This window comes from Rhipicephalus microplus, chromosome 9 (assembly GCF_043290135.1).
Source record: "Rhipicephalus microplus isolate Deutch F79 chromosome 9, USDA_Rmic, whole genome shotgun sequence".
NCBI classification, from domain to species: domain Eukaryota; kingdom Metazoa; phylum Arthropoda; class Arachnida; order Ixodida; family Ixodidae; genus Rhipicephalus; species Rhipicephalus microplus.
The window spans coordinates 4,213,179-4,237,900 of NC_134708.1; the positions used below are offsets into that span (position 1 = coordinate 4,213,179).

Here is a 24,722-nt window from a genome sequence, read left to right on the forward strand (position 1 = left end):
TCCGACAATCTTGTTACATTATCTGTTTTTGTGTTTGACTAAAAAGAAGTTGGCGGAAATCCCCGTTTGAATTATACGAGAAAACATCTTAAAGCAGATGGTGCAAAAGAACAAGTACCGAAGCCGAGCCCATGTGTCACTGTTCCTTTGCGCTACCTGCTTTAACATAAATTGCCACAAACTAGCCCAGCTATCCATTTTCATACGGGAACATTGTTGAAATAGCATATGTTTTGCTAATGCAGCCCTTAAAAATCTACTCTAAGAGTTGTAATCTGCAGAAAAGAAAGAGTAAATTGTGCTCACCCACTTGTAAAAACACTCTTCCAAGACCCACGTCTCCACTTGACGCTCTAAACAGAGGTGCAGGTGGAAGTATAAAACCAATTTAGGCAGGCAGTTGTGCCGCACGTCTAAGAGATTTCTATTCACAAATGTAGCTTATATATATATTTTAAAAAATTGGAATTTGCAAGCCAGCATCATGGCAGGCTGAAATGAAGTTAGTAGAAAGTTGCATTTAATATGAAAAAGAAGCGGCTTCGGCAGTGGTCATCCGGGTGGCAGTGGTAGGTCGAGTGCAGCGACGGCCAAACGGTCGGCCTGCTCGTTGCCCGGCACACCTGAGTGGCCCCGCACGTGCACCTGCAGAATTGCGAAGCGCACAAGAGATCGGTTGCCATACCTATGTCACAGAGACCCATTGGGTTAGGCTATTCAACACCACCACTGCATATATATTGTACTGTGAATCTGTTTATCCAGCACTAGCACATTTAATTCTTGATATAACAAAGTAACTTTATAAATATAAAGTAACTGATATAACAAGTAACATATAACTTTTCGTTATTGCCTGTCTATGAAGCAGCATGTATTAATAAATACAATGAAGCTTGTTCATTTGCGATTTCATTAAGTGGTAGTTTCACTGCTGCCATAAACAAAGAAAAAAAAAATTTCAAATGCTTGAGGTTTGTCATCGAGAGCACAACGACAAAGCAAGTCCCTTGTAGATCGAAATCAACCATGCCAAAAATAAATGAACACTGGTGCACATAACATTGGCCATTTTAAATTATCACGTCTACTGCTGTCCTGCAATTGTTTTTTGTTAGTTTTTTTTTACAAATTAACGCAGTATCTACTATGCACAATCAGTGGGCAGCTTCGAACCTTTCACTCGTGCAATTCATGGTTTGATGCCTGGGGGAGTAATTCAACGATTCTGCCACGCAGTATTTGAGGGCCCTAAACCACCTCTGATATACATTTCAAGTAAAACACGCATCGTGGTGTGCACAATGGTGCCACAATCAACAATGCCACACGTGGCAGTGCCATAGGTGCACCACAAAATTCAAGAAACAATCCCTACTCCTATCTGGACCCTTCGTGTGACATTGCAAAGTTGAATCTGCAATGCATAGCTCAAGTCGCGCTGCGATTGATCGAGAAAAAACCCATGATTTTCAGTTAGTATGCAAGCAGCTTCGTGCGCTCCTTGTTCGTTGTGTTGTGGTGATTGCGGCTCTGCATCTCACATGCTCTGGCAAGGTGTGTCGACGTACAGATCCATCAAGTTGGTGATCCTTTGAAGTTGTGCATGCAAGAGTATGGGCCGGGCACAGCAACAGCAGTTAGCAAACAAGTACAGAGTTTTGACGGATTCGCGGCAACCAAGAGTAGACGGTGTTTTGAACAGTGGCCAGCATTGACGTATGCAAGGTGAGATATGGAGGTCAAGGAAGGCAAAGCGGCTTTGGGAAATGAGACCAGCGGAGGGTAGCGAAGAAAAGAGCAAAAAAAGCGATTGCCGTGTTTTGATCAAACGTGTCCAACTCCACTATCACGGCGCCATTTTGAAAAGTTTTTATGGCCACATGTTTGTTGCAGACTCGTGCACAACTTCACTACCACAACTACATCTAGACCTCTGGATAGTTTTAAGGTGACCCCTCCAACTACGTGTCATTGTTATAGTATTTTCTCACTAAGCAGTCTTAAGAAATAGTGTCACTCTGTGGTAGAACACGTTTCTACCGTGCGGTAGGCCTGGGTTCAATCCTGAAGATGTATATTTGCATCTAATCTATCTCCTCAAATTTCCAGCCTTGAACGACACTGATTTGTACTACTAACCTATGACACAGATGCCAATCTTAGAATTCTGTGAAACCACCTTTCTACTGCAGTCCCTTCAATCAGCAGAAACATACGGTCCAGTTGCACATGATTTTTGCAACCACACTTTCTGAAACAAGCACTACATGACAGCGGCCACTAAAGAAGGCAGCATCTTTTCCACGGGCAGCGCTTTTCACATAAAAATGAATATACTGCGGAGGCCACACTTTCCATATTGCCGATATGACCAGCTTTTTTAGTCTAGGTTTAACTGCATTATCAAAGTTTAACTTGTCAATGCAGTTACCATCATTCGGTGCACATATGCCCAAAATTCAAGTTGGTTCTCATGGTAAAACCTAAAGGTGCATCAATATGTGAATTTAACTACCCAGAAGCACATACATATTGCACTTTTTTAGACTGCACGAAAAGACGCGAAACAGAAAACCACGAGTGCAGGTGTTCTGCATGTGTCTTTTCGCGCAATGTAAAGGAGTACTGACCAAAAAATTTCGAGGGTAAGATAGCGAGTGGTATTGATTCCTAGAACATGCGTCTGCAAAATGTTGACAAAGAATGTGGCTTTGAAGGTACTTTATATTGAATTGTGTGCTGCATGCTGCACCTCGAATGTGACCCCCCTCACACTGCAACCCATACAAGTTATGATTTATTCTTTGCCACATTTGCACCAGCAGAGTGTGGAGAAAGCTTTGTGTGTGGCCACGCTGCTTCCTCTTTGAAAGGACTTGATGCGGACCGTATCAAAGAGCGTCACACTTCTGTTTGCTGATGGGGTTACAGGCTAGGTGGTGATAGCTGCACCCAGCAGACTGCCGACTTTGGAGCTCTCTAAAACTGACAGTGCTCGATAACGATAAGCCTTTATTTTTCATTAATTATCTGTCATGCATTACAGCAAATGAGGAATTTTATGACTAACAGGCCTTCTGTAGCAACACATTTACAGCACCCCTTTCAGAAAAATTAACAGCTATAAACCAACTAGCCACCATAAATGGCGTGTACTAGAACAGCTCATCAAAAGAGTAACTGTGCTACCACGTACTGTGCACTCACCCACTTGACACGGAGGCCCTCAGCTGCCTTGAGCAGGTCCAGGAAATCTTCTTTGTTCTTGACAGCCTGCCCATCGGACAGCTTCCAGCCTTTTTTGATCCATCCGTCCATCCACTTGGTGACACCTGAGTACACAGCATGCAGCTCTTCACCAAATGAGGCGTTGATATGTATGGCGAAATCAGATTTATTAGAGCAAAGTTTTTTCATGTGTACAATAACGCTGCACATTGACACGCCCTCTTCAGTAATGCCGAATGGCCCTGAAGGTAAATACTATATAGCATTGTAGCGGACCATGCCGGATCAGTATTGATCAGCTGGACCAATCAAGTACTATAGACTCTGATTAAACAGAACCTGACAAAACCAGGAAAATTTGTTACATTCAACAGGAGTTCTGTTTACTGAGAGATGAATAAGGCTGCAGAATGCAAGTAGGAAATCAATTGTGTTAGAGGCAGTTGTTCCTTTTAAACAGCAGTTCCATTTAATGGATTTCCATTTACTGAGAGTCTACTGTAACGAAAAAGTCAATTTTGGGACAGCAGCTTTATAGAAATTTACATCTATCATACCCCTTGCCGGCCAAGTTTCCTATCCTGTAAATTCAAATTTCAGCTGTAATATTATAACTAGGCTCCCAAGCAGGAGCCAGAGGATGTCGCTTTCTTGGTCACTAACCACACTAATTTGGTCACGTTTGCTCAGCAGGTCGCTCATTTTATTTAGCAGCCTATATTGTGTCAATATTATTTTTTAGAAATACAGAAAACACCTCATTGTCTGCCTGCTTTGACACAGGATGCATTCAATGATGCCACGCTTCTATACTGGCACCTTGAGGACTTGCTAATGTATTGCAGATGCACGTGTGTACAACTATTATCCTGGGTCCAAAACCTGCACTGCAAGTTTAACAGTGTCGGCAGGATGCCATATGTGGCATTTGTGCTCGCAAAATATGAAACAGCTGCAAAATTGGTTGAAGTTTTGAAAACCTGTCCTTTCTTGTTTAAAACAACACATATGCTGCCTCTATATGACAAGCGCTGCTTGCAATGCCACAGGCAAATATTAGGTCGACTTTGATTATTTAAATAGCACTCCAGAAACCTTGCAGTGCTACGTATTTTCGTGCCACGGAAACACTTATTTTTGGGTGAAACCACATTTTAGTGGTCTGCATAGTGTTGAAGTTGGCTAACAATTTACTCTTATTTGGCCTGCTGGTGTCACGAGGAATGTGGTCTTTTTACAGCTGACCAATCATTCCAAGTATTACTGGTCAACTGCCGGCTGGTAAAAAGTGCTTCGTGATGCCAGCAAGCTGGATAAGAGTGTTCGACACTCGTTGCCATGGCTTCTAGCAGTGATGATTCACAATCCCAGGTTTCAATGCACACACATATAGATAACCTCCACTTAATTCGCTTGGTAAAACATCATTCGAAGGTCACAGGTTTGGGCCCTACCAGCAACAAGTTACCTTTTCAGCCAATTTTCTTTAATCATATTTATATTACAATACCTACAAATAATATCCCCCATATTTTCCTCGTCATTGTTGTCTGTTAGTTCTCATATATATCGTGTCAAACACAGGAAGACAAGCTCTTAAAATTGATGAAGCTTTGTTGTCAAGTAATGACGAGATATAGAGATGCTTCGTCGGCTGCACCTTACAATTTTTATAAAGGAGGGGTCGTGTGCCTCTGAACTCACTGTTGATGAGAAAAGAGCTGTCAGTGTAGATGGTCACGTGACGCCCACCAACACTGCGCACTTGCTGCAAGGCACGGACAGCAGCCTGTAAAATTTATATTAAAGCATGCCTCTTGAACACGCATGGCATGAAGACAACATTGTCGCATAAAAATCATGCATGCAATCCACAGTTCCTAGAGCAGCTAAGCACAACTGGAACGTGTGGGGTCTCGAATTGGCGAGCGCCACGCCACGCTCTTGGAGTGAACGGACAATGCAGACGCGGTCAGTCCAAACCAAACACATTTATTTAGCTACTTTTGGAAAGACGATATCGTCTGCCGAATTATTATAACATAAATCATGAACAACACTCTATGACATCCTTACACAATACTACCATACTCTACAAAACATGACAAACGCAATAACACACCCAAGGCGGCGTCGCCAACGCTTGACTCGCCACGAGGGCCCCCCGATGCGCAACCCGCTGTGCCACGCACCGGGGACCCACAGTAAAGACAACCGCCCCACGCAGACGAGACCAGCTTATTTCTCGCTCGCCGCTACCAAGGCTTGTCGCCGCTGGCGCTATACCATGATAATGATGATAGTCAGGCCCGTAACTAGGGGAGGGTTGAGGGGGTTCTGACCCCCCCAGAAATTTTTTGATGCTTTAACTTTTTGGGTGATACTAAAATATTTACACGCCTTCACAGCGACCACCAGCTGCCAAAGTTACACTGCAACTTTCCTGGCATTGCTTCCCTCTTCTTCCTTTCTTCAAACCTACCCTTTTACCAGAACACCTCAGCGCTCCCTCCCCCACATGCGCACCTGCCCCATTTGTACAGCTTTGCACTTTGCCCTCGCATTCCTTCGAGTCTTTCTTTTTTTTCGTCTTTCACACCGTAGCAGCTCCTTTATTGATTCCAGATGCTTTCCTTGTGCATTGCCGCTGGAGAAGTTATCCGTCTGTGCGGACCGCACGTGTCGGCTTTGGGTTCCTAAGAAAAGCGCGTCTACTTCTGTGAAGGTAAACAGTTCGACAGCACCGGCAACACCAACACGACGTGTGCAAATTTGCCAGGAAACGAAACCCCCAAGCGGAAAAACTCAGCGGCGCATTCTGAGGACGCAGGCTGCAGGGCAAACTTTTCTCAAACTGTAGTCCTCGCCACCGAAACGAATCATCGAAGATGACATCTACTGAAAGACTGGCATATCCGAGCAACTTCGAACAACCTTAACCACACGCAAGGAAATTTACCTCTTCTGTACACAGAAGGTATATGCGCCTCCCTACAAAGCGCACAAAGCGAGGATACAGCCGGCACACAATCCGGCACCAGCGGTCAACTTTCACAGGAGAAAAAAACTGCCGCCAAGCTGGGCTGCACGCGGGAGTACAGAGGCTGACGTCACAGCCTACAAAGTGCATTTTTGGGGGGTCAAGGCTATTTAATTAGCGCAGCCCAGAGATAATTATGCAGGCGCCCAGGGAGCTGTCTGTAAAAAAGGTGACTTTTTCACAGGAACGGAGCAACACCTCCTTTCTGGACTGTACCACGGGAGAGCAAATGTCTTGGCAGTACATTCTTGGGGGTTCACGTATATTAAGGGGAGTATGCAGTGCCCATGGAGTCTTCTGTGAAAAGGTCTTTAAGTAGCGTTAATCCAGTTTGCTGCAGCTGGAGTACAATAATGGGCCTGCATGCACACCAGCTGTAGCGGCGTTCAGAAAACACATGCGCCACGCGGGAGCCGGCACGTTCATCACACTTCTACATTCTAGCCACTGTAAAGTGAATAAGAAAGGAAGAAAACATCGCCCGCCGTTCACGCCAGGCAGTCGAAGCAGTCGCAAACGTCTTTTTGGAGCCACTGGCCACTTCGGTGTGCGTGCACAGGATTGCGGCAGCAAAATGAAAAGACACTCTGCAACAACGAAGCAAAGGAGTCTTGCGTCTTACTTCAAGAAAGTTCGAACCAATGAAGCGGACGGAGAAGAACCGCCTCCTTCGAAGGATAAAACTTCGCCCTCCTCAGCACTGGTGGAAAGCCAAGCGCGTCCGAACTTCTGTAGCGACTCAGGAGAATGCACCGGTTTATATGAATCACCTGAGAACGAACACAAGCAGGACACCCATGCGCCACGGGGAAATGATGGTGGCCGCAGTGCAACTCCAAGTGATCTTTGTTCTACAGTCAACGCTGGGCAAAGTGACGCCTTTACCACTGGGCAATGCCCAAGGAAGGTGAGTGGCATGGCACCTACACATTCTGCTTCGCCTCCCCTCTGTGCGACGAGTGCGAATATTTTCGACTTGGGACTGTGTCTCGAAAAGCAATAATGTAAATGATCCAGAGACGATGGAGAAGCTGCTGCTCAATCCGTGGACCCCTCCGGCTAACTATGATTATCCAGCCACAGGGAAAAGGAATCTGAAGTTCCAACCTCACTGGGTAGATTGTTACCCATGGCTTGTTTATTCAGAGAAGCTTCAAGGAGCATTATGCAAATATTGCGTAGTCTTCGCAAGCGAGTGTGCAGGAAAAGGGGAGCACCAGCACTTGGGATGTTTTGTAACTAAGGAGTTCACCAATTACAAGAAAGCCATGGACGCCTTTAAGAGCCACGCATCCAGCAGTTATCACGCCATGTCAACAACGCTATCGGAGAACTTCTTAGCAGTCCGGTCCCGCTCACAGCATGACATCTTAACACAACTTGACCACGGCCTTAAAAAGCAGGCGGAAGAAAACCGCAAGAACTTGCTGCCAATAATAGAAACAATCCTTTTCTGTGGCAGGTAAGAAGTACCGCTTCGCGGCACAGACGACTCTGGTCCGATAAATATGTCTGAAGTGCTGCCATTCAAAAATGATGGAAATTTCCGCGCACTGCTTAGGATGAGAGCAAAATGTGGAGATGCCGCCTTGAGAGCTCACATGGAAACATCTCCGGCGAATGCGCTGTACACGAGCCCAAAAATTCAAAATGAGTTGATCACCCTCTGTGGTAAAATCATACAAAGAAAGATAGTGGAAAACGTGAACTCATGTTCGTGTTTTTCAGTTCTAGCTGACGAGGCCACTGATATATCTCGCACCGCCCACATTTCCCTATGTGTAAGGTACGTTGGACACGACACGTCGGGAGTGCCCATTCTTAAAAAAAAGATTTTGTAGATTTCATTCCCGTGTACGATCTCACTGGCAAGGCGCTGGCGAGCACAATCCTGAACAGCCTTAGAGGTCATGGCTTTGACCTGAACCTACCTTACGACAAGTCGGGAGTGCCCATTCTTAAAGAAGATTTTGTAGATTTCGTTCCCGTGTACGATCTCACTGGCAAGGCGCTGGCGAGCACAATCCTGAACAGCCTTAGAGGTCATGGCTTTGACCTGAACCTACCTTGCGGGCAAGGATACGACGGCGCGGCATCAATGAGCGGCCACCTTAACGGTGTTCAAGCCTTCATTCGTCAAACAGCGCCCAAAGCGTTGTACGTGCATTGTAGCGCCCACTCGTTGAACCTTGCTCTGCTTCACGCAAACTTCTTAGCATCCGCAACTCTTTGGGAACTGTATCCTCAACCTGTATGTCCTCAACCTGTACGTTTGTGAGAGCTTCGCCACAGAGGACGAACCAACTGCGAGACAAAGTAGAAGATTTAATACAAGAAAAAAGAAAATCAGTTCTCTCCTTTTGCCAAACAAGGTGGGTAGAGAGTCACGATGCACTTCAGCGTTTCCTTGAACTGTACGTGCCTATTGTACAATTCCTCGAATATTTGGAAGAAGAGGCCGCGTCATCTGATACTTCATCAAAAGCTTCTCAACTGCTCAATGCCATTACGAAGCCCGAGTTTGACGTTTCGCTTCAGATCTGTAGCGACACTGCCACTTTGCAAGTTTCTTAAAAAAATTGACTGTGACTTGGCTCAAGCGTGCGATCATGTAAAGAATGTTATAGACGTCCTTTCCACAAAAAGGGCTAGTGCGGAAACGGAATTTAATAAGATTTTTCTGAAGTCGCTCTCTTTGCTGAAGATCACAAATGTTGAGATGGCCCTACCAAGCATCACTGGAAGGCAGATGCAAAGAAGCAACGTACCTTCTGCTACTCCCGAAGAGTACTACCGGAGGAATGTGTATTTGCCTTTGCTGGCTGATTTCGAAAATCAATTAAGAGACCGGTTCGATGCCCATAAGAAGGTCGTGGTTGGCCTTAACATGCTGCTGCCGAAATTCTGCGCATCGGCTAGCCTTTCTGATATTGATGATGCAGTACAGTTTTACCTTGGCGACATTCCTTCGGCTAATGTCATTGAAGCAGAGTTCACACTATGGGTGAACAAATGCTGCCAGATCGAAGAAAAGAATCGCCCAGCTTGTGCCTTACAGGCCTTAGAGATGTGCAACCGCTCATTAGAGTGTCTCATTCACACGCCGCAAAAACCCTTTCCTATTCCCATACCAAATCACTAACGCCCCTCTAGAAATAGTACAGTGTTTCAAATATCTAGGTGTCACTCTGTCCGCCGATCTAACTTGGAATGCGCATGTCACAAACATTATCTCATCTGCAAACAAAATATTGGGATTCGTGAAACGTCATCTGCGTTGCGCACCTCAACACGTAAAACTTCTTGCATACACATCCCTCATCAGGCCAAAACTGGAATACGCCTCTGCTATATGGAATCCACCTCAAATTTACCTAATCAATGACCTTGAATCAATTCAAAATCGCTCAGTCCGATTCATACATTCGTCATATTCTTATGACATCAGTGTTTCATCCTTAAAAGCCCAATCTGGATTGCAGCCACTTGCCCTTCGACGCCGCATAGCCACTCTTTCCCTGTTTCATAAGCTGTTTCATTCGCCCCTCAACCATCCTCCATACGTCATCCCTCCGACGTACATTTCGCACCGCACCAGCCACCCCCTCCAAGTCTCCCGTTACCGCACTAGGACTGCTACCTTCTCCGCATCCTTCTTTCCGCGTGCTGTGAAGGACTGGAACGACCTCCCAAACCACGTCGTCACAATCACCTGCCCATCAACTTTCGCTAAAAATGTAATAACTCATCTCTGTCAGTGAAACTTTATGGCAATGTATATACCCACACCTATGTAGCATATTTTATATTTTGAATGTAGCAAAAGTTTTATATCCTGTATACCAGCCCCTTATGTGGCAAATGTTTTTTATATCCTGTACATCCACCCCTTATGTAATACCCCCTTGTGGGGTCTTTAAGGAAATAAAATATGATATGATGATGATGATATGAACCGCGACTTTTTTCCGAACATCCACAGCCTACTTTCTATCCTGGCGACTTTACCCTTGTCGACGTCGACACCGGAACGGACTTTTTCCACACTGAGAAGGCTGAAGAGCTACCTTCGAAATCATATGAACAACGACAGATAGACCGGACTAGCACTGCTCAGCATCCATCGAGAACTTCAAGTGACCCCAGAACAAGTCCTCACAGAATTTTGCAAGTTGCCGAGAAGGAAAAACTTCCTCGTTTAAACTTCCCTCTATGTTTCAAGAGTCGATTAAAAACTAAACACAGCTAGCCCAAGCTTCAGCCCTTCTATCCTTTCGCAATTACGAGGAAACTATCCAGCAAGCAGAATGTGCGAACGGTAACAAGAAGATCGGAATGTCGGGCGACTTGTTTGTTTGCTTGCATACATGCTGTCACAGACTGCCATTTTTGCGACCCGGCGTAACGGCAAATTAACGGGCGCTGCACTCCCCCGCTGACCGGTGGAACCGTTCGCTCATGAAAAGACTGGCCTTTAGTGCAGGGAAGTACTGAATGGGGTGTTCTTCTTCAAACGTTAGTCGCCGATGTTTGATCCTTTGTACCTACGGCGGCGTCTGCAGGGTCATGGAAGGCCGCGATGTACCCCGAACAAGGTTTAGACTACGGGACGCAACGGCTGAGAGCCAAACAGTCTGACCGTTCCCACGGGAAAACTTCTGGTGGCCAAGCCATATGACAGCACCCCAACAGGTTGTCACTCTCGCTAGTTGAGGGCCTTCTCCTCATTAAAAAGGGGTGGGGTCAATATATTTTTTGGGGCGGAGTTTCCAACAATGAAACGCGCATGATTGGACCCAGGTAGAGGTCTCTTGTCCCCAAGGAAGATAGCGAGGGGACACGAGAGGGATTTAAGCGCAGGATTTTGCCCTGCTAGGCAGTCTAGTCGCTGACCAACATGGTTTAGAAACAGATCAACAAGGATCTCTTCTAGAAGTTTTTAGTGTGGCTCTGTATCGGCTGGCCACCTAAACTTAGCCGTTCGTCTAGTTGTGACGCGATATTAACGTCTGCAACATAGGCATCGGGACTTCGCCTCAAGTTAGCTCAACCTGCCCGAGGTCACCTGCAAGCACTAGCCTCCCGGAGCCACCAGCGTTGCAACACCGCCGACATCGCGGTCGTGATGGAACTCTTTTCGACTTGTCGCATCCGATCGTCGGGGACGCAACGCTGCCGTTCATCACAGGTATCCCTTCACCTGTTTATACCTTCGGACTTTCTCATCTGTAGTTTTATTGTTGGTTAGTTTTGTGTAGTTTGTAATACTTCTCTCTTGTAAGCTGATTTATTGATTTTATATGTATTTTGTTAGTTGGTATTAAGTGTTGTACTAGATTCCTCTGCAATATTCCTAGATTCCTCTGCAGTGCTGCAATATCACTAGAGTTTTGTTTTTTCCACATACGTCTCTGATCTGTTCACTGTCTCTGCTTACGTACGGAACGACCTAACCTGCTGCCATTCCCATCGCCGACTTCGCGCTGGCGACGCTAGAGTGGCAGCTTGTAACACATACATGCCGTTTTTGTACCGCGGTTACATTGTGTTACTTCATCAGGAGCCGTTGGTCACGGTGTCCCCGGCTTTAGTGGTGCTATTGTCCAAACTTATTTCTTGCTTTAACCATAATTTGAGGTTGACATACCAATTTCTTTATTTGGGTATAAATAATTGAAAAGTACCATCGAATTATTACAAGTAGGCGATTTACTTGTTTTATTCACGAAAATGAGCCAGTATAAATCTTAAAAAATGGCAGCCGTTCTACACGCAAACTCCTCCCCCCCCCCCCCGAGAAAAATTCCTGCGTACGGCCCTGATGATAGTGGTGATCAACGCTCGCGAACACGCCACCTACCACCCGGTAGTTGTAACCCGAAATGCGGCTTTTGGGTGGAACATGTGTGCCACGCAGCGCAAACAACTTTAGGGAGGGTGTCAGCACCCCCACAAACGCTTATAGTAGAAAAAGACGAACATTCGAGTGCTTCAAATATTCGAATCAACATTTCAGTATGCAAATTCTCTGTATCACACATTTGAATTATTCGAAATTTGAAAGTATTAAAAATGAGTTGGACTCATATCCGACAGCATAGGTGCGTGCACATTAACAACACCAGATGGTCAAAAACTTGTAGAGCCCTCCACTACTATATCGTGGTTGTGGGACGTAACACTTCCACAATCACTATTACATTGCCATAAAGGCAATGTAATAGTGATTGCATTCAATGGAGGCCAGCTTCCACAATCAGGTGGCTAGGCTTAAGTCAGCAGGGTATCCTGAGGCGGTCTTGGTGTCCGTGGCCGAAAGTATCCGTAGAAAACGGAGAGCTAAAGATGGCCAGGGACATGGTGCAGTAGGACGTGACAACAGGACCCACGAAAAAGAAAGAGAAAGAGTAGCTGTTGTCCCTTACATGCATCAGGTTACCCACCGCCTGAAAAAGGTGGGTAACCTGATGCGCATGGGAGTGCGTGTAGTTTCCTCTGCACCACACAAGCTTTCTCAGCTGGCTAGACTGACATGTGGCGCTAGACACAGGGAACAGCGGTGTAAAACAAAGCACAGGAACCGTTTTGTCAACTGCATTAGTGACGTAGTTTACATGATCATACTTTCGTGCGGTGCCTGTTATATTGGGCAAACTGGAAGATGCCTCAACGACAGGTTGCGTGAGCATGCGTGCAATGTTCGTAGCGGCAATGATGGTTATCTTGCCCAGCATGTCACTAGATGTGGCTGTGAAGTACAATTTGATAAGACAGTAGTTCTCCAAAAGCACAAAGATGAGCGTACAAGGCTTATAATTGAAGCAGCACACATAGCGGAACACGGGGCTTGCGTCAGCAAACCATCAATCGCTTTGTCCGATAAGGAGCTAGCGTTTTTAAACATTAGCAGATGCCGTAGAAGTTAACTAATCAATGTAAAGCACAGTAAGCGATGGTAAGGTAGGGCTGACGCACTAAGATATTCTATCGGTGTTGCCATTTTTGGTCTATGCTTTGGTGTTATCGTATGTGCCTTGACACTGTATCATCTTTTAGTATATATTTCATATTTTTTCCGAATAAACTTTCAGTTGGTAGTTAGCGCTTGTCCCTGTCTTTCCGTCTGCTTCTACGTTGTGCGCTTCCATTTCATAATTAGCCATAAAGGAATTACACTGGGGGGGGGGGGGGGGGACATATTACGACATAAATAAGCATTTTGCACATATATTCAGTTGTATACACAAACACTGCACTGGTACATAAAAGAAAACGTAAGCATGGCTCAACAAGTACATTTTCGAAACATTTAGCATATATGCAAGTTACTAAGGACTAACTTCAGAACATGAAAAATTTCGAACAATTATCACCGCTCAACACTGTTAGATTGTGAAGCGAACACCTTAATTTTATATTTTACTGGCAAAGGTTATTTTGATGACAGAGCTTCGATGTTACTGTCGCATAACCAAGAGTGGCACGCACTTCTGTTAAGTTTTTCAGCCAAGTGCATTTTCCCAATAACAGACATACATTAGTTCGTGCAAAAGCCTGTTAAAAACAGCTATGCTGCAAAAAAGATCAAATTCAAACTGATTATGAAAATTCAAAGGTTGGACTAACTACAAGGAAGTGCTGGGTACATGGCAAATTACACATGCCAGAATTGATGGTTCAAGGCGTTGATCACAGGTGATTGACATTAATAGGTGTGGTAACGAATGAGTTGAACTGTTTCATTCTCTGAATGGCTTTGGAAAGAATGAGTGGCAAAAGTGTTTCTTCTGCAAATATATGCTGAAATAGTTTTGTGACGGTGAATGTACTTGTAGCAAATGACACCTGTCTGACAGTGATAGGTACATTTGTGTGTATCTGACACTCGTAACAGGCTGCAGTGATAGTCTTAATGGCTTTGCGGCGAGCTGTCAATCATGCTGCTTGTGGAAGCCCCACACAGGCCCCAAGTATATGATCATTCGTCAAAACTATGACAGTCAGCTGAGCTTCACGCTACCGACATACAACAAAACAAGAACACATCTGAGTCAGTTATTGGAGTGATGTTTATCATATGAATACACCTTATAGTGGAATTTCAAATTTATTATAATGGGATCACTTGAGGTAATCAATGACGATTGAACACACAAGTGAATGAAAATCTGCTCGTTAAATGTTCCCAATCAACTTACATGGATCTCGGCACGGTTGTTTGTTTGCCGACCCGGAAGCCGCTCACTGACGTTCCTGCACAAGCAGACATAATAAGATGGTTTGAAAAAAGCCTAATCGTGTGGCCTCCTTCTTACATTGGATGATTGGGTCCCCAGTAAACACCTATGGCAGCTCTTGGTGTCCCGTTTATGCCACCATTGTGAGTGCATGCTCCATCCGTATACACGTGAAGCATGTCAGTCGGTTCTGAAATCAATTTTTCATGGCATGTACGGTTTTCTGCACAAGCATGCGATAAAACTTCTCACACTATGTTTTTTACTTAAGTTAAAGCTACATGGTGAGCTCTTTCTAGTCACTGCTTTATAATTGGGCCAAACGCTCATAAAAGCTAGCATTAATAGCAGTCGTAACAATCCTGCTCTACATGAGGGTCTTCAAACACTTTACTATGCAATCATTGAATTGCCAATGCATCAGAATTGATCACTACAAAAAGATGTTTTATTTGTGAAAGTATGAACTAAGTTACAGGACTTCGTCACAAGCTCTCTATGATTTTTTTTTTTTCTCTGCTCTCGTTCTCATAAGTGTGCTGTAAGACACACAGGGAGAGATGATACGAGCTATGTCCGCGCACATCGTGAAATGTGTTCACTCATTCTTGAGAATTCTGGTGCATACTTGTGTCACCACTGCGTAATTATGAATGATGCAAGAGAATATCTGAGGGCTCCTTTCTTTTTTATGTCTGGCAAAACCTTAATAAAAACCAGCAGATAATGAAGCCCCAACGAAAGCATAATGGATATTAATTATACCGTAGTTTTAGCACACTATAGAGGTTGGCACCGACACATGACAGCACTCTCTGGCAAGAAGCAAATTGCAAGTCAACAGCGGCAATCTACTTTACGACGAAAAAAAGAGGGCACAGGCATCAAGTAGAGCCTCTGTTTGAAGGTAGACACAGCAAGTGTGGGTGACTACGGTTTGTCTGAACTGTTCACAGCAGCCAAGCACAAGGGGTTGTTCAGGACCACATTTTTTTAGGGCAGGATGGCAAGCAGTGGTGATAAGAATCGGGATCTTGGGATAGCCACTCACCATTGGGATCTGGACAGAAGCGCTGGTCCCTCTGCTCTTCCACAGGGTCAGAACCTGCTATGCAAGAAGAGGAGCTCTGACCTGGGGCCACGCAGCTGGGTGGGCGCTACTCACCATGCTTGCGCTTGCGTCCCTGCAACGCTTTGCCGACAGAGTGGCAGCTCACCCCAAAGGCCCCTGAACACAAAAACAAAAGCTATGCACAAGTAATGCTTGGTCACAATTGCATCTTATGCACCAGTGAATACAAAATTTTTACACCTCAGCAATGCACTCTACTGCTCAAGTTTATAAACACCTCTCAGGAGTATGGGGCCCTTCAAAGTAGAAGCGATACAAAATTTTCAAGAGGCACCTTTTGCAAGAGATTTGTAAGGGCACACAGTGCAGAATCCCCAAGCAAGTGCCTCCTTCTTTCAAAAGACGTGAAATATGGACCAATGATCGCGAAAGCTGACATTTTTTTCAACTTGCTGAAGAATTCTTGGCAACAGAACCATGCAGCAGCAGTTTGTAGGAACCCTAATTCTGAGATTCTTTTAATATGTGCACGAACCCTTAGTACCTTTACTGCGTCTTGCCTTGGCGTTGCATTCTGAGTTGTCACAAGTTGCCAAGACACTTGATTGTCTTTCCCCCTTGTCATAACACATGAAATTCAATACAATGATTCCATCCTGTTCAGTAAGAACAGCAAACTCATGCGTATTCAATAAAGCATTTCACTAGAAGCATAGCTGTGCATTTGTCTTAGAGGCACTTCCACAGACATTTTTAATTTTGGTCCACAATCAAGCAAGGGCTCCCCTCCAAACTTTCTCCAATTATCTTTCACCGCAAGGGGAGTGCTTGCTCGGGATTTTAGTACAGCGTGGACAAAGCATTCATGGCAAATATAAGCCCACATCTAAAATAAATTTCAAAGTGTGAGTATGACCTTGTGACATCAACTTGGCTTTAATGTAAACTCTCAACAACCACCTATGGCTGCCATGTTCCTTGTGTGTGCATTCTATGGCACAGTTGTCAACCTTTGAGTTTCCTAAATTTAACTTTAGAAGGGACTCTGGCACTGCGATCATTCAGCGACCATGGGAATGATGGGTAGTTCATGAATTTGCCTAGTCTACGTACCTTGCGGGCCGCGAATGCACTTTTGGCTTCAATTATTGCTGTGTTTCGGTTTTGTTTCGAAGGAAAGAATGAACGGTTATAAACTTGGCGAGCTGATTTCAAACGGTGAGCCTAAAAGGTCAAAGTTGTGAAGTGCAACTGCTGAACATTTGTCAATTATCATTTCATGACAAAGCAACAAGCCACGCGAAACCAACCGGAGACGAAAGTACAAAAATTGGACAAATTTGTATACTACCCATCATTGCCATGCTCGCTGAAGTAGAGTTATTCAATCATATGAGTTGGGAAACTCTCCATAGGCACCATGTATCGAAGTCCGGACACATCATTGGCCCCCCTTTCAGGAGTGAACAGATTGTCCCACCACCTGTTGATATGTATGCCCAATATTAAAGGCATTACTTGTGTTTTGTGTTGCCGCTCCCAGGTGGCTTGACAATCAGCTAACTTCCGAAAAATTGGGCCAGCTGCATGTCCGGATTTTGGAATGCAGTTTTGCAACTCGTATGATTGAATAACTATATCACTGAAGTGTCGTGCGTTGCAGCTCCCATAGACACTAGCACAGAGTTCCCTCTAGTGTGTGTATAGGAAACTACGTTATGAACATGGCAATCACATGCATACATAACTGTTTTTTTTGGCCAACTGCGTTTGCAAAGAAAAAAAAAATGGTGCTGCTTCTTCCGGCACTCCCCGAGATTGAGACTGGCTGCTATATCATCTACAAAGAATTGAGTGCCACCAGCTTGAGCTAGTGCGCTATTCAGCCATAATAAGTGAGTCATTAGCTGCAAATTACAACAGAGAAAATTAGATGGGTAACTTTTAGACAAAATGGACGCAGACGCACTCTAACTTACCAATAAAATTTATTATCAAGGCAAGACTTATATGCCCCCCCCCCCCCAAAAAAAATAAACAAACGAAAACGAGTGCTGTCTCGTCTTTCATGTTTTCATTCGGTGCTCTAGGAGATTGATAACGAAAATAATCATGTATCAAGGTACGCTTACCTGAACCACTAAGGGTTACCTCTCCATTGGGATCATTGTTGACAAAAGCCCAGGCTTCCTGCTCGGTGCTGAACTTCTTGTACACAGGTCGGGGGTAACCCTTAACCTGGCTCTCACATTCAGGCCTGCATTTAATAAATAGAGCAAGTCACGCGTGTCTGAACACAACATAGTCAGCCAAACCGCTGCAAAGTTAAACAGCACTAAAATGAAAGGAACGCACACGACTGGTACTGTGTTTTCATCTTTTTCAACTTGCTCAGAACAAAGCAATCCTAATCAGCTACACGTGCACACAACTATGCACAAAAAACTCACATCCGAGCCGTTTTAAGCCTGCATGTCACGCATAATTGTGTGCACAAACAACAGTGAAATAATTAGGTTAGACAACCAAGCAAACGACATGAAAGATCATTGTCTCAGTACAGATCCACTGTGCTGACGCATGTATATATTCAATACGTTTTCTTGTAGGTGAAAATGTCTTGCTGGTTTACTTCATGCACACCTAACAGCAAAAGCTTTTGAGACGCAAAATTTTTGAGAAAGCCTCGCCTTGTCTAGGAAAATAACTTCCAAATCAATGCAGCAGCCTGTATTGTGACTTATACTGAGTACGCGTTGATGAAACGATCATTTTTATCGTGGTGTCAACGTCCCGTAAACTTTGCTGTTGAGTGCACATTTTTAAGGAGCACAATATACCAGAAACCAGCTGATACAAATTAGAAACCAGACAATAACACACGTATGTCGATTATAACTATTCACACCAGAGGCTGCTGAGGTGGTTCTTTTGATTGATATGCAGGGTTTAACGTCCCAAACCACCATATGAATATGAGAGACGCCGTGGTGGAAGGCTCGGGAGATTTCGACCACCCGGGGTTTTTTAACGTGCAACAAAATTTGAGCACACGGGCCAACAGCATTTTTGCCTCCATCAAAAATGCAGCCGCCGCAGCCGGGTTTCGATCCCGCGACCTGCGGGTCAGCAGCCGAGTACCTTAGCCACGTACTAAACCACCGCGGGCAGCTGCGGTCAGTGCTTTTAGACTGTTAAGAGCGGGACAATACGCTATGCGGAGCCAGTGACACACGAGACAGGCGTGAGAATGTTTTTCAAACGGCGACGATTCCGAGACTCTCCTGCGCGTATTTGTTGCCGGCGCGAAAGCAAAGTGCGGAACGCGGGATCGTTTGGAGCAGGGTCTCGGTCAAATACAGGCGTCATGGTCGGGTCAGGCAAAAACAAAGCGGACGCATCAGACTTCATTATTGAGCGCGGCTTAGAGAAAAAACAACGCCAAGCCATGATCACTCACCATGTCAAAAATACTCCTTTCTGGCGCCCGTTGCGGACGGCATAGTAGAATTGGCCTTTCTTCGGCATCAAGCCCAATGCCACGGTAAGTAGGCGCCGAAATACCATGCAAATTTTGTGCTCACGGAGAAGAAGACTTGTGCTCGCCTAGTATTTGTCAACAAACCAAGCGAAGCGTCAAGCTCTTCCCGTTCACTAAAACGCACCTCTCGCCCAACAACCACAACGAACTGATTCAAAAACATAACAGCATGCCAAAACTGACGAGAGTCGCATATTTATTTTTTTCACGCTTGTTAGAGCATCACGACGACGTTGTTGTCACTAGTTGTGCTTGAGACTGCATCGATTCCTTTGTTTCCATCGCGAAATAAAAATATCGTCTGCACACGGCACGGTAGGTTGTAGTGAGAATTGCGACACAAAGAGATGTGTAAAAAAAAAAAAAAGCATTACTACTTTGTCACAAGACACACGTTTTACAGCTTAAAAAGAAATATTAGAGAACTTGGACTGAAGCGTCGTTTTAAAATAATTTAGTGGACCTGTGACAGGTTGTAGTAGCGCTGTCCTCAGTAGCGATAACAGAAGCTAAAGTTTTGAAACCGTGAATTGTTTTTTTTTTTTAATTTTCGTCCATATGCGTCGTTATTTTTGCATTTAAATGTTTTTAAAGTTTATTATTTATAAAAATTTGTGGTAATTTTTTTGTCTGAACGTTGTTTAGAGCAATGCAGCGAATGTGTCGTTGGATTGGTTCAACTTTATCGGCTGCTAAAGGCTACATTTTTTAGTCAAGTAAAAAAAAATGCCGAAAAGTAAAGGAGAAGGACGGAAGCTAAAAAATCTCTGACTCCAGCAAGTTTTTGCTTTTTTTTTCACAATTATAGTATCAACAGACAACTTTCACGAAACAAACAAAGAGCCCGCGGGCATTTCATCGTCATCAGTACCGTGGTTGCCGAACGGCCAATGGCGCTCGGCCAACACAGCTGGGCGTTTGGTCGTAATGTGATTGGTCCAAGTGGGGGCGCGTGTTCTGCTCCCATTGGCGGAACATGCAACATTGGACGCTCGCCGGCCATTGCACTTGTCATTCAGTAACCGGCGTGCGTAGTGTTCGTGTTGGTAGGCTTTGGTTGTGCTGCAGGATTCCGCTTTCGTGGCCGATTACCACTGGGTAGATCGCCAAGATGCGGGCTCTCCTCCTGGGCATTTTTGTCCTGTGCCTCTTTGCGGGTGAGCTCATAGGCGTATTTACTGCGCGGCGCCGGCTTGTGAATTTTCTTTGCTTCGGTAGTTCACGGTATCCGATTCACCAGAGCACTTGAGAAAATACTATGACCTGTAGGTTTCGCAACAGGGTAGAGAGTTGGACTAGTTGTGGCAAATTCATCCTCAAATTAGCGCGAAACGACTTAGACTGAGAAGGCAGAAATAGCGCCCGTCTTGTCTTGTCTTTTCGGGCTGTTTTACGGATGCACCTGAACGTTTTCGTGAGCAAAGCTTGTTTCGTGAGCTGCGGGGCTGGCGCCGTCGGCCCAAGCTTGAGAATGATTGAGATGTGTACTTTGCACCAACAGGACTGACAAGAGCAGAGGATGTAGGAGATTCCAGCGCTCCCACGGTGGACCAGGATTTGGGCAGCAGCCGGGATGGGTCACGGACTGACGACCAAGTTGTGGAGAGGTCTGAAAACTTTTCGTGTGAGCATTGCTCCTTTGCTAAACTGCTGACGTGTTCTATTCGCAGGGAAGAGGAGGCGATAAAGCTGGACGGTCTCAACGTCGCCCAAATGAAGGAGATGCGGGAGAAGGCCGAGAAGCATGCCTTCCAGGCGGAGGTGACGCGAATGATGAAGTTGATAATCAACTCTCTCTACCGAAACAAGGAGGTATGCTAATCCTGCGGTCGCCCACTTGTTTTTTTTTTATTCGTTGGCTTTTGTGTTCTAAGCATTTACGTCTTTTCAGATCTTCTTGCGAGAGTTGATTTCGAACGCCTCTGACGCCTTGGACAAGATCAGGCTGCTCTCGTTGACGAATCCTGACGTGCTGAACTCGAATCCGGAGCTGACGATACGCGTAAAGGTGAGCGTTTTCGTGGGTGACTTTCGCTCGCATGTCCAGCTGCCGAACAAACTGCATAGGTCGCGCTCGTCATGCCTCGCCCTCGTCCCCATGACGTGTAGCGCGGCGGAAAAATGTCAAGTTCTGCGGATCGTCACAGTGTCCAATCGCGCATCTGGTGGCTACTTGGCATTTCCGCAGTTGCAACAGCCTCACATTTAGGGCCTCATGATCGAAATGTCGGTATTCGACCGAGCGGATACTGTTCCGCACAAGTTCCGCAAAACCTAACTCGCGTAACTCTTGCCGCTTTGATGTGCACCATGCGCTTTGCTTGCCTTATGCAGTGTGCAGCTCTAAAAAGTTACACTTTCCTTTTTTCCTGTCGCTTATGTTCCCTCCCTCATCTGAACATGTTGAGAGTTGTACCGTCGCTCCATGCACACTGATATTACCAATTGTGGGACTTGACAGTCCATACAAAATGACGGATAATTTTTCTTGATGGTCCCATTGCAAATGTTTTGCGTGAGCACCTGAATGGCATGAAGGGTCGGGGGATACAACAGAGCAAGAATGACCGTATTATTTTGCTTGTGCATGGACAGCTACAACAGTTCGTTTCCTGGCTCACTGGTGGGTGTTATAGTAAAGCTATCGAGGTTGTGTAGTTTCCCAACACTTAGTCTGATTGAGAGTGTCTTCTTCCATTTGTGAATCAAATTGCTTAATGTAAACCTTATCTCGGTTATTCAACTCTATGCAATTTACCTGGGATTTGACTTGGATTTCCCTTTGCATGGGTGTGTACTAGAGCCCGCATTATTACGGAGTTTTCCAAATAGCGTAAGCAAAGCTTGACATTAACGCTTTGCACCACTGTACATGCATCAGACTACAGTTGCTTCCAGGTTCCCATTTAGTGGTAAAAACAGTGGGCGACTGAAATGAACCCTATTCAAACACTCCCTATTGTTCCAGATTACCCACTGGCCGCTGTACTCTAGGTGCATGCATTCGTATTGCCGGTTTGAATGCTCGTTAGCTGCGTTTTCACTCGTCATCATTTCAAACAGTTCTCATTAAAAAATTTATGCATTGCTTTGCAGAGTGACAAAGAGAACGGACTGCTGCACATAATCGACACTGGCATTGGCATGACTAAAACAGACCTGGTCAACAATTTGGGTACCATAGCAAAGTCGGGCACAGCAGAGTTCCTACAAAAGGTGGCAGAGAGTGCTGAAGTGCCCAAGGAACTGAATGACCTCATTGGACAGTTTGGTGTTGGCTTCTATTCAGCGTTCTTGGTGGCTGATCGTGTCATTGTCACAAGCAAGAATAACGATGATGAGCAGCACGTGTGGGAGTCTGACTCTGGTGAGTTCACAGTGGTCAAAGATCCCAGAGGCAACACGCTTGGCCGTGGCACACAAGTGACCCTGCAACTGAAAGAGGAGGCCCGAGACTTTTTGGAACTGGACACATTGAAAAAACTTATCGAGAAGTATTCCCAGTTCATTAACTTCAACATCTACCTGTGGACATCGAAGACCGAAACTGTGGAAGAACCTGTAGAGGAGACTAAACCAGATGTTGAAGAGAAAGATGAAGACAAGGTTGAAGAGGAAGAAGATGACGAGCCCAAGACAAAGAAAGTTGAAAAGACCACTTGGGACTGGGAGCTCATCAACAGTGCCAAGCCTATCTGGACACGCAAACCAGCCGAAATTGAAGACAATGAGTATGAAGAATTCTATAAGGCTATCACCAAGGACACAAAGGCACCACTAGCTAAAACCCATTTCATAGCAGAGGGAGAGTTGACTTTCAAGGCACTTCTGTACATACCCACAGTGCAACCCACAGAGTCCTTCAACCGATACGGAGGAAAGGTAGATCACATCAAGCTCTATGTTCGGCGTGTCTTCATCACAGACGATTTCCAAGACATGATGCCTAGTTACCTTAGTTTCATCCGTGGTGTTGTTGATTCTGATGACCTCCCCCTAAATGTGAGCCGTGAAACACTGCAGCAGCACAAATTGCTCAAGGTAATCAAGAAGAAACTTGTGCGCAAGGCCTTGGACATGATGAAGCGCATTCCTGCTGAACAGTATGAGCAGTTCTGGAAGGAGTACTCCACGAACTTGAAGCTGGGAATCATTGAGGACACTACAAACCGCACTCGGCTAGCAAAGCTGGTACGCTTCCACTCGTCTCATGGCGAAGGTTTGACGTCCTTATCGGAATACGTCTCTCGCATGAAGGACGGTCAGCAGACAATCTACTACATCGCCGGAGCTTCCCTTGACGAAGTAAAACGGTCTCCTTTTGTGGAACGGCTGCTGAAAAAGGGCTATGAAGTGCTGTACTTGGTGGAACCTGTGGACGAGTATTCCATCTCGTCGCTGACAGAGTTTGAGGGAAAGAAGTTCCAGAATGTTGCCAAGGAAGGTCTCAAGGTTGACGAGGGGACCCGTGCTCGCGAACGCCATGATGCCATTGCACGAGAGTTTGAGCCATTGACCAAATGGTTGGAAGACGAAGTCTTCAAGGGACGTATTCTGAAGGCCATGATCTCCGAACGGCTTGCCACTTCGCCATGTGCCCTTGTGGCCAACCAGTTTGGCTGGACGGGCAACATGGAACGACTTGCGCGAAGCAATGCTCATGCCAAATCGCATGACACGATGAGAGACTACTACCTGAGCCAGAAAAAGAACATGGAATTGAACCCAAGGCACCCGCTCATCAAAGAGCTTCTGCGCAGAGTCAAAGATGACAAGAATGATCCACAAGCACGCAACATGGCAGAGCTGGTGTACGAGACTGCAACACTTCGTTCGGGCTTCCTTCTTGAAGACACTCTTGCATTTGCGGAGCGTGTGGAGGTGCTGATGCGGAAAACACTTGGGCTTCCAGAAGATCAAGGGGTATGTTTCACTTAATTTACTATTGTACAATTGGTTCACTTATAATTGCCCTTGATGTTCAATGGCTGTTTTTTTTTCCAGGTCGATGAGGAACCAGATGAAGATGCATTTGAGGGGATTCCTATTGATCTAGACAAGAAGACTGACGAGAAGACTGAAGAGGAGGAAGAACCGGTATGAACAAGCTTCTATTTGAAGTGTCTTTCCCATGATCTCTTAATTTGCCGTATTTCGTAAACCACTATTGATGTCTCAAATTCTAGACATAAGGGTCGTATACTGCCAAATGTTCTGCTTTGTTCTGAAAACTAAACCTCCCCCCCCCCCCTCCGTTTTTTCCAGAGAGATGAGCATGAAGAACTATAAAAAAATTTTTGGACAAACTTCACACATAGGTCAACACCTTTCATCGCCCATGTCATCATCACCTTGTATATTTATACTAGCCTCATGCTGGTGTCATTGTTCTTTCTTTTTTGTGAAATAAAACATTTGTTCATGTTTTCAAAAAAGCAGCAGTTTGGCTTGTGCAAGTTTTCTGTAGTTGTCGGTCCGGGCATGCCGCCATTTGCGATCCTATAATCTGCTATGTAATCTTGCTGACCTTTAGTGTGGTTACCTTTGTGCAGACGTCTAGGCTCAAACCTTACAACTTATAAGCACTTGCTCCTAGACGCC

General features: G+C 45.2%; 2 protein-coding genes across 3 annotated transcripts; one reads left to right on the plus strand and one right to left on the minus strand.

Moving 5' to 3' along the window:
* Positions 1–498: 498 nt before the first annotated feature.
* Positions 499–19,471, minus strand: rnh1 (ribonuclease H1). 2 transcript variants are annotated; one of them, XM_037415327.2, is made up of 9 exons: positions 19,041–19,471; positions 17,713–17,837; positions 15,674–15,736; positions 15,560–15,616; positions 14,587–14,698; positions 14,470–14,524; positions 4,936–5,020; positions 3,211–3,335; positions 499–645 (listed from the first exon to the last, which is right to left on the minus strand). In XM_037415327.2, the coding sequence occupies exons 1-9, from the start codon at positions 19,145–19,147 to the stop codon at positions 553–555; spliced, it is 822 nt and encodes a 273-aa protein (XP_037271224.2). In that variant the 5' UTR covers positions 19,148–19,471; the 3' UTR covers positions 499–552. The 2 variants fall into 2 exon arrangements, with proteins under 2 accessions (XP_037271224.2, XP_075729125.1); XM_075873010.1 differs by having other exon boundaries at positions 15,560–15,613; positions 19,041–19,465.
* Positions 19,472–20,121: 650 nt separating this feature from the next.
* Positions 20,122–24,559, plus strand: LOC119163344 (heat shock protein 90 Gp93). Its single transcript, XM_037415326.2, has 7 exons — positions 20,122–20,278; positions 20,623–20,728; positions 20,792–20,933; positions 21,013–21,129; positions 22,218–24,044; positions 24,126–24,218; positions 24,387–24,559. Exons 1-7 carry the CDS (start codon positions 20,233–20,235, stop codon positions 24,408–24,410), a joined length of 2,355 nt encoding a protein of 784 aa, XP_037271223.2. The 5' UTR covers positions 20,122–20,232; the 3' UTR covers positions 24,411–24,559.
* Positions 24,560–24,722: the final 163 nt, after the last annotated feature.